At 48.1% G+C, this 17,427-nt stretch overlaps 1 protein-coding gene across 1 annotated transcript in view; it reads left to right on the forward strand.

Moving 5' to 3' along the window:
* Nucleotides 1-13,412, forward strand: part of AK8 (adenylate kinase 8) — an 88,415-nt gene extending 75,003 nt beyond the window's left edge. Inside the window, exons 12-13 of the mRNA XM_054393257.1 lie at nucleotides 11,913-11,993; nucleotides 13,163-13,412. Coding sequence (XP_054249232.1) covers nucleotides 11,913-11,993; nucleotides 13,163-13,412 — 331 coding nt within the window. The remainder of the gene's footprint in view (nucleotides 1-11,912; nucleotides 11,994-13,162) is intronic.
* The last annotated feature ends 4,015 nt before the right edge of the window (nucleotides 13,413-17,427 follow it).

The raw sequence follows: 17,427 nt of genomic DNA on the forward strand, positions 1-17,427 counted from the left end.
GAGCTGGTGTTTGTGCAGCACTTGGAAATGTGAAGCTCTGAGTAAGACAGGAGGTCATCTCCCACAGTCAGGAGGCTGACATTATCCTTCATTAGGGACCTGTGGAACTTCACCATCTTCATCAGGGGGCTACAGAAAGAGCATCTTTATCCACCTGCTTCTTTGCTCCCCATGGATTGCAGAGGCTAACCACAAGTTAGTGCATGTGTTGGTGCTATTGATCTGAGAGCACCTGGTGTCTCCAGCAGGTACTTCTGTGTGGGTTGGGGATTTCACTGCTAGAAGAACTGAGGACAGGAGGAACTTGTCTGAAAGGCCTCTTTGAGTCAAGAGGATCTGTTTCATCAAAGCCTGTGGTCTGTCAGCTGAAGGGGAGAGCTTTGTAAAGCCCCAGAAATGGTAAACTCCTCCTTTCCTGAAATTGTTGTTACAAATAAGGGGAGTTGTTTTTATGAAAAGGGGGGTGAGGGGGAGACCTTCTGGCCCTCAACAGCTCCCTAGAAGGAGGTGGGAGCCAGGTGATGTTGGTCTCTTCTCCCAAGGAACAAGAGATAGGACAAAAGGAAATGGCCTCAAGTTGCACCAGGGAAGGTTTAGGTTGGATACCAGAAGAAACTTCTTCACTGCAAGGGTTCTCAAAGACTGGAACAGGAAGCCCAGGGAGGTGTTTGATTCCCCATCACTGGAGATGTTAGACACAGAGATGTGGTGCTGAAGGACATGTTTTAGCACCAGACATGGTAGAGCTAGAGAATGGTTGGGCTTGATGATCTTAAAGGTCTTTTCCAACCAGAAGGATTCTACGGGGAGTTAGCTCCACTCAGCAGCTCACTGAATTAGACACTGAGCATTCTCCCAGATGGGAAATCAACCTCCTTCCTCTCTCATGTATTTTAGATTGTCAAACGAGGTGAGTTACAACACTGTGTGTTACCCTGGATAGCCACAGCAACCCAGCTCAGACCTAATGCTGGTTTATTTTTCTAAGTACACTTCTCTCTCCACCCTCTGTTGCTGCTCCTCAGGATCAAAACCAAATAATAAGAGCATCCTGGTCTGAGTCAGGCAGAGTGTGGCCAGCAGAAGCAGGAAGCCACACCTCAAATCCTGGGTTCAGTTTTGGGCCACTCACTCCAAGAAGGACATTGAGGGCCTGGCAGGTCGAGAGAAGGGCAACAAAGCTGGGGAAGGGTCTGGAGAACAGGGCTGGGGAAGAGCAGCTGAGGGACCTGGGGTTGTTTGATCTGGAAGAAGAGGAGGCTGAGGGGAGACCTCCTTGCTCTCTACAACTCCCTGAAAGGAGGTTGGAAGTGAGGTGGGAGTTGGTCTCTTCTCCCTAGAATCAGGTGACAGAATGTGAAAAATTCCTTTGCTGCAATAGTGGTCAGGGACTGGAACAGGCTGGGAGGTGGAGTTCCCACCCCTGGAGGTGTTTAAGAAATTTGTGGCCATGGCACTTGTAGACAGGGTTTAGTGGCTACTGGGGACAGGGTTTAGTGGCTGTGGTAGTGTTGTGTCAATAGCTGAATTTGATAATCTCAGAGATCTTTTCCTACCCAAACAATTCCCTGATTCTATAACATGTGGGCATGGCTCTTTGGGACATGGTTTAATGGCTGTGGTGGTGTTGTGCTGAAGGTTGGACTTGAAGATCTTAGAGATCTTCTCCAAGAGAAACAATTCTGTGATGCTGTGATGCCATTTACCCTCCCAATATTCCCCCTGCACTGAAGCCAGCCTAGAATATGAGTGTCCCAAAAGTTGTAAAACAAAAGACTATCATATGTTGCACCTTTTAATCATGTAATTGCTAAGTGACACTTAACTCGGAGGCTTTAAGTTACTCCTTTGTCAGCCAAGCCTTCTCCTCCTCCTGCCCCTTCTCCTTCCTCCCTCCCTCCCTCCTCCTTATGCAAGCAGCTTTTTGCCGAGTAGGGCTTTAACTACACTGAAGTTTGGCTGGGCTTCTCCACATTACAGCAGCAACACGCAAGCAAACAATTGAAGTCTTTGAGAACAATGAAATATGTATGGCTATCTCTGACAGCCCCATAAAGCAGAGCAATTAGCCGCGTAATCCGAGAAAGCCAAAGCCACCGGCAGCCCACGGCAGCTCCCTATTAGTTAAATGCTTTTTGTACGTCCTCATCCCATCAAATCAACTAACACTTCCTTTAATTGGCTCATGAATTATACAGCCCTCGCCGCATTATAATTTAATCAGCAGTAAACATTCCTGGGGCCCCCCTCTGTAAAGTCTGGAGCGCTCATTAATTCCTTAATTTCAGCAGATGGAAGGGGAGCTCGGATGAACGGTGGCACTACAGAGAGCCTTGGGCAACGGAAGAAGGAGGGGAAGGGGGGAAGGTGTGGGGGAAGCCGTTTAGGGTTTGGGTTTTGGTTGCCTTTTTTTTTTTTTTTTTTTTTATAAGGGCTGTCAGAAACTCAATCTGTGAGCTGTCAGCAGCTTGGACTTGGTTTTTTCCCCTCACCCTTCCTCCTTCCCCTGCCTGCCTTCACCCCATCTACCGCGGCAAGTGACTGACGGATTCATACGGAGGCTTGTCAAGCCGTCTTTAAACATCAAGCCAGCGGGGGTAAACCAAGCCCAATGTAAATTAATTCTTGTCTTACGGGCCCCCCCGCCCCCCCCTCGCCCCCCTTTTCTCTGGCCCCATGAATATTTCATGGCGGGCAGCATAAATATTAATTCTAATAGCTCTGCACAGTGGTTATTATTTCTGTTTTATGACAAATATTCATAAAATATTCAGGACCCTTTTTTAGAACATTTACACACTTGATTGTGAAATTTCCCAGCTTCCTGGGGACACAGTAAACATATTGGGGTTCTCTTGATGGACTTTTTTCCTCTCTTAATTAATACTCCGCTGTGTTAATATTTAATGGGATTTAGTTTTCTTTTTTCTTTTTGTTTTTCTTTTCTCCCCAGAAGTGAGCCCTATTCCATTTGAGGATTTATTTGACAGCTTTTAAAAGAGGGAATTTTTATTTCCCCCATTATGAAATGGGTTTCCTTTTGACACACAGATAAAATGACACATTAGAATCCCTTCTTTTATTCCCTCCCCTTGCCCCCAAATCAGGCACTTTTATTTTTGTTTCAGTTTGTTTGTTTGTTTATTTATTTATTTGCGTGTCACTTCTTTTCTCTTGATTTTGTTTTTACTTTACACACCAAATACCCTCCTAACAGCAAAAGTCAGCATTCTGGTGATGGGGATAGGGGGAGTTTAATGTAGTGTTTTAGGAGAACACTGAAGATTAAACATCAGCTGCCAGGAACTGGATTCCATTTATCTAATAAGGAAGGAAAGTTGCCAGGTTAGGAGTGAGGAGGTGCTAGAGAAAAGCTGCAGACAGGTAGCAAAGGCAGCACCTCTGAGATGAGTTTGCTGGTGCTTAACCCTGGAGTTCTTGCACCACTCCAGGTTTGCTTTGCAGAATCTAATTACTGCAGGGGAAGGCTGCAAGGCATCTAAGGGAACATGGAGGCTACGTTTGGGGAAAAGGGTTCAGGTTCCTGACCTCAGGCATCTGGGGCTGCAGAGGCTTTCAAGTACCTGAGCCTGAGTTTGATTAACCTTGCAGGGAGTGGAAGTGGTGCCAGCCACGTTACCCTGAAGCTGTGCTGGCTGCCATCTTACTCTGTGATTCATAAAGCACTGCTGGAGTGAACTCCAGGGGGAATGCAAAGATGCTGGAACAACAGCAGAGAGTAAGGAGGAGGCAAAGAATGGAAATGAGGGGGGGAAATGTAAAGAGGTTTGGAATGGAGGTGCTGATGCAGCCAAGCCACTCAGGACATCTGGAAAGAGTTAATATTGCCTTCTGAAGAAGCTTAAATATGCACTGAAGCCCTTAGAATGAAAACATTTGCTCTGCCTACCTATGTCTTCCACTGTGCCTATGTAAGGCTTACACAGCCCAAAGGTCTTCAGACCACTGTGGTGTGCAATGGCTCTGGCTGCCAAAAGGCTTGGGTTTCTTCATGGTGTGACCCTGCATAGAGTCAGAGAACTGTTTGGGTTGGAAAAGCCTTCTAGGATCATCCAGTGCAACCATCTACCCAGCACCACCATGGTCACTAAACCATGCCCTGAAGTGCCATGGCCACAGGTTTCTGGAACACCCCCAGGGATGGGGACTCCACCACCTCCCTGGGCAGCCTGTTCCAATCCCTGACCACTCCTGCAGGAAAGCAATTTTTCCTCATCTCCAACCTAAACCTCCCCTGGCACAATTTCAGGCCATTTCCTCTTGTCCTACCACCTGATACTAGGGAGAAGAGACCAACCCCACCTCACTCCAACCTCCTTTTTCAGGGAATTCTAGACAGCACCAATATCTCCCCTTGCTTTATCCCAGCTCCAGCTCCAGCCCATTGTTCTGTAACCCAGCCAGCCAGTGCCACCCAGCAGGGCTGCACCTCTTCCACCTGCAGAAGCTGGCAGGGCACCTGCTGAGCTGCTGCTGAGACACCAGCCAGTGAGGGTGGGATGCAGGAAGCACTCAGCCACCTTGGCTGTCTGGGCTGGTGGAGGCTGAGCAAATCTATCTGGTGAGTGGAAAGCATCTACCAGAGTCATTACTCAGCACTGCTGCTGGAAGGAAGGAACATCTGCAGCTCTGAAGGATGTTGTTCATCTTGCTCCCCTGGCCAGAAGCCATGTCCTGGGAATAGTGCCCCACTTAGCTGCCTTTTGTAGTTATTGGACAGAAATGCATCCATTTGAAAAGAGAGATCCAGGGTGTGGAAAGAGCTCTTTGTCATCACGTGGAGCATTGCAGGAGCTCAGTGAGCAGAACATTTGTGCTGCTGCTTAACCTGTGTCTCAGTGTTGCTGCAGTGTACTGTCCCTTATGGTCAAAACTTAGAGGCTGAAATCACTTCTCCAAACACAGTCAAGCTTGCATCTTCCATCACAAGACAGCTCAGAATTTGAGAGGCATCCAAGCTAGCTTGGAGAAAGCCTTAAGCAACCTGGGCTAGTGGAAGGTGGCCCTGCCCATGGCAAGGGGATTGCAACTAGAGGATCATTAAGGTCCCTTCCAACCTAAACCATTTTATGAATCTATAAATAAAACCTCCCAACAGCTTCTTCCATAAATGAGAGCTAAGAATCATTTCATCCATCACAGCTCCTAAAACCAAAAGATGTTTGTCAGTTTTCACAATCTGAAAGAAGGTTGGAGTGAGGTAGGAGTTCTCCTTTCTCTTTGCTTTTCTCTTCTCTTCCTCTTCTCTTTTCCTCTTCCCTCTTCCTCTTCTCTTTTCCTCTTCTCTCTTCCTCTTCTCACTTCTCTGTTCCTCTTCTCTTTTCATCTTCTGTCTCTTCTCTTCTCTTCTCTTCTCATCTTCTGTCTCTTCTCTTCTCTTCTCTTCTCTTCTCTTCTCTTCTCTTCTCTTCTCTTCTCTTCTCTTCTCTTCTCTTCTCTTCTCTTCTCTTCTCTTCTCTTCTCTTCTCCTCTCTTCTCTTCTCTTCTCTTCTCTTCTCTTCTCTTCTCTTCTCTTCTCTTCTCTTCTCTTCTCTTCTCTTCTCTTCTCTTCTCTTCTCTTCTCTTCTCTTCTCTTCTCTTCTCTTCTCTTCTCTTCTCTTCTCTTCTCTTCTCTTCTCTTCTCTTCTCTTCTCTTCTCCTCTCTTCTCCTCTCTTCTCCTCTCTTCTCCTCTCTTCTCCTCTCTTCTCCTCTCTTCTCCTCTCTTCTCCTCTCTTCTCCTCTCTTCTCCTCTCCTCTCCTCTCCTCTCCTCTCCTCTCTTCTCTTCTCTTCCCCTCTCCTCTCCCTCTCCTCTCCCTCTCCTCTCCCTCTCCTCTCCCTCTCCTCTCCCTCTCCTCTCCCTCTCCTCTCCCTCTCCTCTCCCTCTCCTCTCCCTCTCCTCTCCCTCTCCTCTCCCTCTCCTCTCCCTCTTCCTCCTGCTGGCTGCTTCCTATTTTCCTTTGCTTTAGCTTGGCTTCTCTCAAAGTCTAGCCAGCAAAGTCTGCTGTAGCTTGGACATCACACAGGCCTCTGATCTCCACATTCTTGGTGGTTTTTTTTTTTTTTTGCTTTAAAGCAGCCTGATGTGGTACTTTGTAAACTGCCAGAAGCACTTGCTAATTTAGTAGTTAATGACAGTCACAGAGAGTGTTTTTCTTGCCCCTGGAGAGGTTTTAGGCACAGCTGGGGTAGATTTGCCACTATCAATTATGCACCATTTTAAACAAGAATTGGCCAGCAGGGGCCTCTTTTTTTTCCCTTTTTTTTTTTCCCCTGTCTTTTTTTTTTTTTTTTTTTTATTTCAGAGTGTGAAGAATGGGAACATGGCAGCTGGTACCTGCCTGAGAGGGGGCAAAGATATATAGGAGTCAAGAAGATGAATAGGTCACTATTTTTAAAGTTGCTGTTTCAACTCAAAAGTTTAAATGCTACCTTATTAAGTGGCTCAGTGTTGTCTGTTGATGGTTGTTTGAGGGTTTGGGGGTTTTAATTCAAGCATCCTAACTTTATGGCAAGGCTTGATCTGGCCTTGGGATAGCCACAAGCAGGTTGGATGTGGCCCTGAGCAACCTGGGCTGGTGGGAGGTGTCCCTGCCCATGGCAGGAGGGTTGGAACTGGGTGATCTTTAAGGTCCCCTCCCTGGGTGATGTTTAAGGTCCCTTCCAACCCAAACCATTCTATCAATCTATGAATCTGGTTTAGAAATCCAGCTAAGGGGTCAGAACCTGTCTCAGCTCTCATCCTGCATTGACTTTTCATCCTTAGGTGAAAGCAAGGACTGAATTCAAGTAGTTTGAATCATATAATCATAGATTGGTTTGGGTTGGAAGGAACCTTTAAAGCTCATCTAATCCAGTCCCCCCAGCAGCCAGCAGGGACATCTGCAACTAGAGCAGGTTGCTCAGAGTCTCAAAGAACCTGACCTGAAATGATTCCAGGGATGGAGCTTCTACCACTTCTCTGTGCAACCTGGACCAGGGTTTCACCACCCCCAGTGTAAAACATTTCTTCCTTCTGTCCAGCCTGAATCTCCCTCATTTAATTCAAACCATCACAGGCCCTGCTCAAAAGCCTGTCCCCAGCTTTCTGAACCTCTTTAAGAACTGAAAGACCACCAGAAGGTCTCCCTGGAGCCTTCTCTTCCCCAGGCTGAACAATCCCAACTCTCTCAGTTTCCCAAATTTGCCAAAGGGGCTCAGCTTTGGGCTCCCCTGCACCAATGTCAGTGCAGAGCAACTCCAGGTAATGGGAAATGCCATGAGTGGGAACCAGACCTAAGGAAATAGCTCAGGTCTGGAACAGTCAACATCTGCATCCAGCTCGGACAGCCTCCTAAAATGATGTGTGGCTGGGTTACAGGACCAAAATGGGTGGAAGGCTGTGACTTGTAGGCAGAGTTTAGTCCTCTGGCAAGGCAGTGGAGCATTCCTGGAAGGTGGCAGGAGTGTGCCTTCATCCCTAGCTGAGTGGTGCCAGAATCCAGGCACACAGCACCACAGTCCTCGTTTTGCTGTGGTAGGTGCATGAAAGCAGTGATATTGTCTCCACCAAGCAGGAAACTCCACCAAAACAATTCTCCTGAGGACAACTCTGAGCACTCTCTGTTGTTAATAACTTGGATTATCAGGGTTGCTTGCCATCTGGAACCAGTGCAGCTCAGGATTAGATGGATGCTGCTGTGTAGCTCAAAAAAAAAAAGAACAACAAACCCAAACCTTTCTTCATTTTTTGTATTTTGCCCCAAACTGCTCTCTCACCATCAGCCATGAAATAAATCTTCTGCCACCCCTACTTTTACCTTCTCTTCTCTCTCTTGGTGAAAGGAAGCCATGAGGATGAGCTCTAGGATCTTAGATGGTGCTGTTTGAATAGTCAGAAGCCAGAAGTGATTGGGAAAACCCTTTTGGAATGCCAGATGGCTGGTAGGAAAACAATGTTCTGCTCCAGCTGTTAGGGGCCTTATCTATTTCATCACCATCCAAAAGTGATGGTCCTCACTTGAGGAGGTACACAGGGAAGGTGCCACCAGCATGATTGATTTGCTGGAATTTAATCCCTCTAATGTAGCTGAAGCTGCAGGAGATGAGGTAAGTGATGTCAAGTACAGTGAGGAAGAGGAAGGATACTCACACAAGATATATTTTATTTTCCTTTTAACATTTGTGTTCCCAGTTTTATTATCTGTGAAAGGTGCCAGACAGGAGTGGACCTTCTCTCACATCCCTCCCTTGGGACAGAGAGCAAAGGAGGAGGACAGAGGTTTGCTGCTGAACCCCTTGGCTTCTGTCCTGCATCTAGCAGCACTGTTGCCACTCAGTGGTACTTCAAAGAAACTTGGGGACATGGTTTCATGGCCATGGTGGGGTTGAGTCACCCAGGGAGGTGCTTAGGGTCCCATCCCTGGAGATATTCAAAGTGAGGCTCAACAGGGCTCTGAGCAACCTGATCTAGTTGAGGATGTCCCTGCTGAGTGCAGAGGGGTTGGACTGGATGAGCTTTGGAGGTCCCTTCCAACCCAAACCATTCTATGATTCTGTGGTTGGACTTTAGGCCTTTTCTGACCAGGATGATTCCATGACTCTGTGATGCTACTTAGGGAACTATTTCTCCTTGCAGACCTGGGCTGAGAGGCTCTGCAGAGTCACACCCCACAGAGCACCAATTTCTACCTGGTTCCCAACAATTCTGGGGGGCTGCTGGGTAGGTGCTGAGCCTGTGATGGAGGAGGAAGGACTCTTGGTGTCTCCCCAGGGTGTACCTCACGTTGCTGCTGGCTGACATTATCCACCTGTTGAGGAGCTGAGCTAACAGCTTGCCAACTCTGAAAGAGAAGCTGCACTAGATGCTAATCCAGCAGGATAATGTAGTATTCTTTGATATGAGGCTGTGTTTTCTCACCTCCCTGTCTACCAGTTCTGATGACATCTTGTTTCATATTTCCCCTTGATAGAAGTTGTGACACATTACAACGTACAAAGCCTGGCTGATTCCTAAAGGGAGCTTTACAGAGGATGCATTTATGTCAAAAAAAATTACACTGGGTGTGTGAAAGGGGCCAAGCTCTGCTTGGAGGTGAATCCAGCACTGGCAGGGAGGTGTTTCAGGTACTGCTGTAAATGCTGGGTCAAGGCTGTGGGTGCAGCTCCCTCTCTTAAGAGTGTGGCCAGCAGCAGGTTGAGGGAGGTTCTGCTCCCCCTTTACTCTGCCCTAGTGGGGCCACATCTGGAGTACTGGGACCAGTTCTGGGCTTCCCAGTTCAAGAGGGACAGGGAACTGCTGGGGAGAGTCCAGAGGAGGCTACAAAGCTGCTGAGGGGCCTGCAGCAGCTCTGTGAGGAGCAAAGGCTGAGAGCCTGCAGAAGAGCAGCCCCAGAGGGGATCTGAGCAATGCTCAGCAAGAGATAAAGGCTGGGGGGCAAGAGGCTGGGGGCAGACTCTGCTCAGTGGTGCCCAGGGACAGGACAAGGGGCAATGGGCACAAACTGGAACCCAGGAGGTTCCATCTGAAGAGAAGGAGAAACTTCTTTGGTGTGAGGGTGCTGGAGCCTTGAAGCAGGCTGCCCAGAGAGATTGTGGAGTCTTCTTGTTTGGAGAACTTCCAACCCCCCTGGGCATTGTGCTCCTGGGCAAGCTGCTGTGGGTGCCCTGCTTGAGCAGGGGGTTGCACTGGGTGCTCTCCAGAGGTCCCTTCCAACCTCACTGGGACTCTGGGATTTCCAAGAGAAATCCACCAACCCTGTTACCTGGACATTTGGAGGGTCAAGCTGGTTGTGGCCTGAGAGAAGGACATGGGTGAAATGCTGCTCAGCAGTAGCTGGAGGAGCTGAAGGAGATCTGTCATCCACCCAAGGCTCACACTTCACAGAGAGATGTAAATAGGTTTTCCTCATGTGAGTAAACCTCCTGGGGCTGCATAATAGACTGTGTGTGGTATATGTCTCCTTCAAAAGGATAATAAAGCTTTTCTAATTGGAAGTATTTTAAGTCTAGACTGGAGCTCTGTCACTGCCTTCCTCCTTCATCTTTTTTTTTTTCCTTTTTTTTTTTTTTTTTCCCCTTCTTTCCCTGCTTCTGAACAATTTTAAACTGACAGCCCTGGGGAGTGTTGTTTCCTCTTATCTCCAGGAGATGTTTGCATGGCAGGGTAAAGCATCCCACTTTCCACTGGCAGGACCATGGGATGAGGAGTTGGTGCTGTTGCAGAGCACATTCTGTGCATGCCCAACTGAAAAAAAAATAAAAATAAATGAAATAAATAAATCCATATTAGCAGGGATGTCTCCACTCTCCCACACCTTCCCCCTGCTCTCTTCTTTCATGGTGACACCAGGCTGGCTAATAAGAAGCATCTTGTCTAAGAGAGAAGGGAAGCTCAGACAAGCCTTTCAGAGCTCATTTTGTTGGCAGCTTTTTAAGTGGAGTTTTTCAGGCTCCTGTGTTTCAAACAGCAGAAGACTTCTTGAGTTAGCAACTGGGAGAGGCACGACAAGCTTCCTTGATATGCCAGGTTCTAATCCTTGAGTGGGGTTGTTTCTTTCAGGCTATAATGGGGAGCTGTATCAATTATCATGGCTGTGTAAACGTTGCTCCTCTCTCTGCTAGAATATTCATCTTGAGAGACATCATCAGACGTTACCTGTTGTGACAATCATGGGTTTGGTGCCATGGTTGGGCAGGAGAAACAAAGGCAAACAAAATGTTCAGAGTGTAAGGGATAAAAGAGTGTTGAAACTGTTGTTCTTCTCCCTGTCTTTGGAATCTCTGAGATCTTGAATGTTTTATTCCTGGCTGTTGTTTTGTTACCACAGTGTGAATAAGAAGTCATTATCTGTAAACATTTGAAGGGAGAGATGATTTTCATAACTTTAAATCCTACAAGGGATTCTAGTAATCTGCTATCTGCATGCCAAGGTAAAGCTCAGCCTTTCATCTGGTCTGATCCCACCCAGGCAGTGTAAAATGTTCCTTTGGTGATGTCTAAAGCATACAGCATCTGTTGTGAGAGACAGACAAAAAGGGGAACAGGAAGGCTGGCCTTGAAGGCAGCAGCAGGAGAAGGTGTGCTGTAAAGCAGGATGGATTTGCAGCCTTTGGGCTGTGCTTGCTTGCTAGAAGTTTCTTTTCCAAAGTTTTCACAGGCAGCTTTACTCTTTATTTTGATCTGAATTCATCTTTGGCTGTGAGCTTTGTCTAGCTGGGGACAGGGGGGACTCACACCTCCTCCTTCTCAGAGAATTCTTTCCTGAAGAGCTTTTGCAGTAGAAGATGAAGTTAACAGGGCTGCTGTAAAGTCAGGGAGGAGGCAATGTGAGGTGGGCTCAGCAGTCCACACACCCCCAGGGTGGTGTGCCTGGGGTCAGGAGGCTTTGTCTGTCCTCGACAGGAGCAGCAGCAACTTTGTGTAGCTTTTGCAGAACATCACTGGGGGAGTATTTGCTGGTGGGGTTGAGAAGCTGGATCCAGAGAAGTTCAGAGGTAGCTGCTGGATTGTGAGTGAGATGTGACAGGGATCAGCTCCTGCTGCCTTTCAGTCACTGGTGTCACAGAGCGGTCACAGAGTCACCAAGTGGTGAGGGTTGGAAGGGACCTCTGGAGATCATCCAGTCCAGCCCCTTGCTAAAGCAGGGCACCCACAGCAGCTTGCCCAGGGCCTCGTGTCCACCCTGTACTGGCCATTAAGCACCAGAGATATTGTGAGTCAAAGAGCTTCTGCCTTGGTGAGCTTGGAGACTCAGCAGGATGTGAGGAGAAGAACCAGAGGAGAGGTCCTGTGCCCATGCTGCAGGTCTGAGTGGTTCTGTCCCTTCCCCTTTTGTGTGCTCCACTGGTCTGAGTGAGGATTACCTCACACTCTGAAAGTCACAAGTGATGTTCTCAGGGGGTTGATGTCCTCAATTGTTCTGTTCTCCACAGGGTCTTTTTCTTTCACCTGCCCTATGAATCCATCCTGGAGCGGCTGTCGCAGCGGAGGACTGATCCTGTCACTGGGGAGAGGTTAGTCCTCCTGCCTGGTGCTTAGCAGCTTTCAAGGCTGCCAGTGAGATGCAAGCACCAGGCAGGCTTCACACAAACCTAAAGGAGCTCAGGAGTGTTGGACTCATGCTTAAGGATTGCTTGAAAGACAACCCAAACCTTTCCTATCTCCCAGCCCACCCCTGCTCCTCTGCTCAGAGCAGGGCACTGGAACATCTTGGAGCCCGAAATCTCCAGCAGAAAGGAGCCCAACTCTGACATTTTAATGGTCACTAAGCCAGCCAGGTGGTGAAATAACTCTGAGAGGAGATGTCTGAAACCTAGCCAAAGTGCAGATGGTTCTCAGACATTCCCATGGGAATGCTGCAGGCTTCCCAGCTGGGGAAGATGGAAAACTTGCTGCACTTGGCTTCCCCCAGCCCCTGTGATGGTTCTGTCTGCAGAGATATTAATGTGTTTCCTGCTCAGCAGAGCAAACTCCTTGGAGCCACTGTAGGATCAGGTTCTCCATCGTGGCAGCTCAGCTCTCTGGCAGCCACACCACCTTGTTTCACCACTTCCCTGCAGCTTCACTGCCCTCTCCACCTTTGCTTTCCAGGCAACAAGGACCAATGGAATATCTGCCCAAAGAGCTGCTGGAATTGGTGTGCATTTGCAACCTTCCCCTCTGCTCTGCTGTGGTTATATAATCACAGAATGGTAGGGGCTGGAAGGGACCTCTGGAGATCATAAAGTCCAACCCCCCTGCCAGAGCAGGATCACCCAGGGCAGGTCACACAGGAACACATCCAGAGAGAGCTTGAAAGTCTCCAGAGAAGGAGACTCCACAGCCTGGACACAACTGGAAGACAGGAGGTTCCGCCTCAACATGAGGAGAAACTTCTTTGGTCTGAAGGTGCTGGAGGCCTGGAGCAGGCTGCCCAGAGAGGTTGTGGAGTCTCCTTCCCTGGAGAGCTTCCAATCCCCCCTGGCCATTGTGCTCCTGGGCAAGTTGCTGTGCGTGCCCTGCTTGAGCAGGAGGGTTGGACTGGATGATCTCCAGAGGCCCCTTCCAACTCTACCATGCTGGGATTCTGTGATCTGCCCAGAAACAGAGACTTGAGGCAGAGTCTTCTTCACTTCTTGCAGTGATCTTCAGCACCTAACCCTTCACTTGAGCTGAAGCAGTGGCATTTGTTTCTCTTCTCCAGGTACCACACCATGTTCAGGCCAGCACCCACCCCAGAGATCCAAGCCAGGCTCAGGCAGAACCCAAAGGACAAGGAAGAAAACATTGAGAAGCGTGTGGAAGTCTACTACAGGAATGTCAAACTGCTGGAGGACTTCTATCAAGATGCCTTTTATGTCAATGCTGACCAGGACCCTCGTGCTATCTTTGAGTTCATAGAGAGCTGTATCATTCACCCCTTGCCATGCAAAAAATCAACCCCTTTGAGCTAAGAGATGATTTTAACCTTTTCCCTGTAATGTTTGCAGTGAGAGGTTCTCTGAAGAGGATTTCAGCCAAGCTGTGTTCAACCTGAAGCTCACCAATGCTGGGTGAAGGACAGGGAGTAAAGACACTGTGCTGTGTTTCAGCTTGCAGTGCTCCCAGGTGTGAAGCCCTGTGGCTGTGTTTCATTCAAACATCTTTCTCTGATCCTGTGATTCAGTGAGCAGTGGTTTTGTCTGCCCTGTGTCATGCCTGTGAAGCCAAGGTGGAGCATTAAAGCTGTGAGATGTGTTTTTGTCTCGGTTCAACCTCCTGCTCTCCACTAAAACCACACAGCCTCTACCTGTTACACTCTGCTGCAAGCAAACACAGAAGCAAAGACAGAAACAAAGCCTGCAGCCCTGCACTGCCCCTTCCCCAAGGACTGCTGCAGTGTTTTGGGGCTGGGCTGCAGAGTTGTTGTTTTTTCCTCCCTTCTTAACTCAGGTAGCTTTAAAAGTTCTGACAGGAGACTCTGCAGGTGCACTGACCACTTTTTATACTGAGTTGCCTTGAGATTGAGCTTTTCATACACTTTTGACAGCTGAAAGTAAAACTCAGAAGTTGTAACTAAAAAGGGATTGGATCCTAGAAAGTCTTAGCAAGTGTAGAATGCAGCTGCAATCAAGAAACAAAAGTTTAACTTAAAAAACAAAACAAAACAGGCACAACAATTTACCCAACCTCCTGGGCAGAACGACTCAGAGCAGCTGGAAACAATCTCCAGAACCTTAGAAAAGTGGTTGCAGGTTCCTTAATTTCAGAGTCCAGTTAAGGCCACAAAGAGCTGCAGGAGCAGGTAAGATAAAAACTGAGTTTTTCTTAGGGAGTGAGGATCCCTGCTTGTGGCTGGGCAGGTCCTTGCCCAGATTTTCTTTGCTCTGGCTGCAGAAAATATTCAGCTAAGCCTGTCTTAACTGGGAAAGTCTTGCTGAGCAGCACTGGTAGGCAGCTCAGGCTCTGCTCTGGGAATGCACCTCCTCAGTGCTGGTAGGGAAGGGGAGTGATCAGTGGCTGTGATTCAGAGGAGCACTGAGTTTGATGCCTTCATTATGCCTCTCTGTTTTTCCTTTCTGTGTGCCTGTGAATTCCCTTTGAGCAGGGGATGAGGAGGAGCTTCAGCCTTCCCCTGGCACTCTGTGTGTGTGAAGATGCAGGAGGCACGTGCCTTCTCCAGGAGCCTTTTGGCTTTGGGTGGCTTCTCTGATCCTGGTGCTGTAAAGGAGTTTGAGTCTTTGATGCTGTGCGTTTGAGTCTGTGTGGAGAGCTGCAGAGAGGTTCAGGCTAATTTTCCTCCTCACAGCTGCAGAGTAAATTCAGATGGGAAAGCCCTGCTTGGCCAGATGACTGTGGGGACATTCTGTTGTTCTGAGAGAGCTTAGGGTCAGAATTTTCAATATCTTTGAGGGGTTTGGTGACTGGGAAGTGGATTTTCCAGCCTTGAGGGCAGCTTTAAAAGTTTCAGAGTGAAGATCTTTGAAACCTAAGAAAGCCAAACCCCCTGGCACCAGCAGCACAGGCTGAGTCCTCTGTGCCTGTCGTGCTGTGAAATTCCAGCTTGTGGCACCAGGAGCTGCTCCCAGGGCACAGGGCTCAGCCCCAGGCCCTTCTGTCAGGCTGGTCAAGGGTGTTTGTGCCAGCCCTTACCTGTTACAAATGTGCTGTTTGGTAAGCTGCTTGGGCAGCTGGGGGGGCTTTGTGCCATTGCTATAAAGATCTGCTGTAGCATTCATGCATAATTGGGAGCCCTTCTATTAATAATACATGGGGAGCTCATCTTGCTAATATCACCTTCATCTGAGTGCTCCCACTAAATATTTTGATAGATGAAATGGGTAGAGAGTGCATTTAAATACTGTTTGTACTGCAGCTCGGGTACAGAAAGGAGGAGTGCATCTTTAATTAGACAGGTACATCTGCTTAATTAATTTAGCTGTAAAGCCCTTTTTCCTCTTCATTCTTTCATCTATATGCAGGCTCTATATTAGTTCTGCTCTGCTGGTTCCATAGAAACTGAGAGAGAAAGAGCTGCTCTCATTGAGATGCACTTGGCATGCCTGGCTCTGGAGTCTCAGGTCAATGGTCAACCCCCAAGGGCTTGCAGCAGGCCTGAAGTGCAGAACGTAAGGGTTAGCAGAACATGCTAATACTCATGTAGAACTCTCCCTCAGAAACAACTAAAACAATTGACATTCATTTAATTACTGTAAATGAAACAGCCCCTGCATCACTTTGCATAGCAAAGCCCTGTTAAGACCAAAAAAGGTTGAGTTGGGTGGAAGGCAGGAATTAGGCTTTTCTAATTGGAATGCAACACTTTGCAAACCAATTTGGTAACTGGCTTTGATTTCTTCTCTTTTTTTTTTTTTTTTTTTTTTTTTTTATTAGCATCTTGTTCTGGTAAAGCAAATGTTGAGCAATAAGGAAAACCAAGGTAAAGAGGAGGTGGTGGGAGCACAGCAGGGACCAGACGTTACTTATTGTGGAGCTTACCCAGGTCTGGAGTGGACATTTCTATCACTCTGCTTTCTGGAGCTGCTCTGTGCAAAGGGCTGCTCAGAGGTTGTGCCATACCCTATATGTTATGCTCTAAATTATCTAGCTCAGCACCAAGATGAGTGTGTCCAACTGTTCCACAAACTTTCATGGCCACCTGCTCCAAACATTAGGTCCTTCAGTGCTCTATGGTGGAAGCATCAGCTCGAGATTGCTACGATTCTGTGATCCTTCAACACTTTCAGTGGATCTTTGCAACCTGATCTAGGTGTGCCTGTGTTAGCAGGGGGCTTGGACTAGGTGGTCTCCAGGGGTCCCTTCCAAACTCCACCATTCAATGATTCTGTGAAGACCCCAGACCCAATCCTCCAGCAGAGTCTCTGCAGGGCCACCCTGTAGCTCTCAAGATTTTTCGCTGCTTTGGTTTCGTGACTTTTCTTTGGTGCTGCTGAGGTGCTGATGTTTACCCACACTGAGAGAAAAAAAGCAGCTTTCCAACCTGGGATTTCATAGAATCCCAGACTGGTTTGGGTTGGAAGAGACCTTGAAGATCATCCAGTTCCAACTCCATTGCCATGGGCAGGGACACCTCCCACCAGCCCAGGTTGCTCAAGGCCTCATCCAGCCTGGCCTTGAACACCTCCAGGGAGGGGATATCCACCACCTCCCTGGGCAACTTGTTCCAGTGTCTTCCCACCCTCACTGTAAAGAATTTCTTCCTAGTCCACAATTTCTGTCTCCCCTTTTCCAGCCCAAACCAATTGCCTCTTATCCTATCCCTCCAAGCCCTTGTCAAAAGCCCCTCTGCAGTTTCCCAGCAGAGCAGCTCCAGGCAGACATTTGTACCAGTTCTGGTGGAACCCTTTCCACTTCGTTGTGAGTCTGGAGTACAACCAATGCCATTTGTGCATTCCGATGCAGAAAGCTTCAAAGGGGGCTACAAGAGAGGGATGAGTAGGGTTGGGAACTACTTTGAGCATTTCCCTTTTATTTACTGAGAACCCAAAGCCACCTTTTGCCACTTCTTGAGGCTTCCATCGAGCTGCCTTTTGCTGTGACTGCAACACTGAGGTTAAAGCTGCTGCTGCTCTTACTTCCAGCTACAAAAATGTGAAGTAGTGGCCCTGCAGTAACAAATCCTAAAGTTTATTATATTGTTAAGTGCTGGACTGCTGCTAACTACTTACTTATAAGGTGACTGCCAGCAAGAATGCAATCAGCAGCATGAACTAGGCTGTAAAATACCAACAAGCACTTGATGATGATGGTCAGTAGGAAGCAGGCAGGTGGTAGGCTCTTGCTGGCAAACCCAGCTGCACTTGTGCAGGAAGGCAGAATGAAGAAGGAACCCTTCCTCACCCACAGCCATCATCCTGCCCCCTTGAAAATAACCTGTTGGCAGACACCCCCAGACTGGCCTTGCAGAGCTCTCTGATGCACAAGGCTTAGATCCTGTCAGAAGAGCAACAGCTTCAGTGATAACCCACC

Source organism: Indicator indicator, chromosome 28 (genome assembly GCF_027791375.1).
Source record: "Indicator indicator isolate 239-I01 chromosome 28, UM_Iind_1.1, whole genome shotgun sequence".
NCBI lineage: Eukaryota > Metazoa > Chordata > Aves > Piciformes > Indicatoridae > Indicator > Indicator indicator.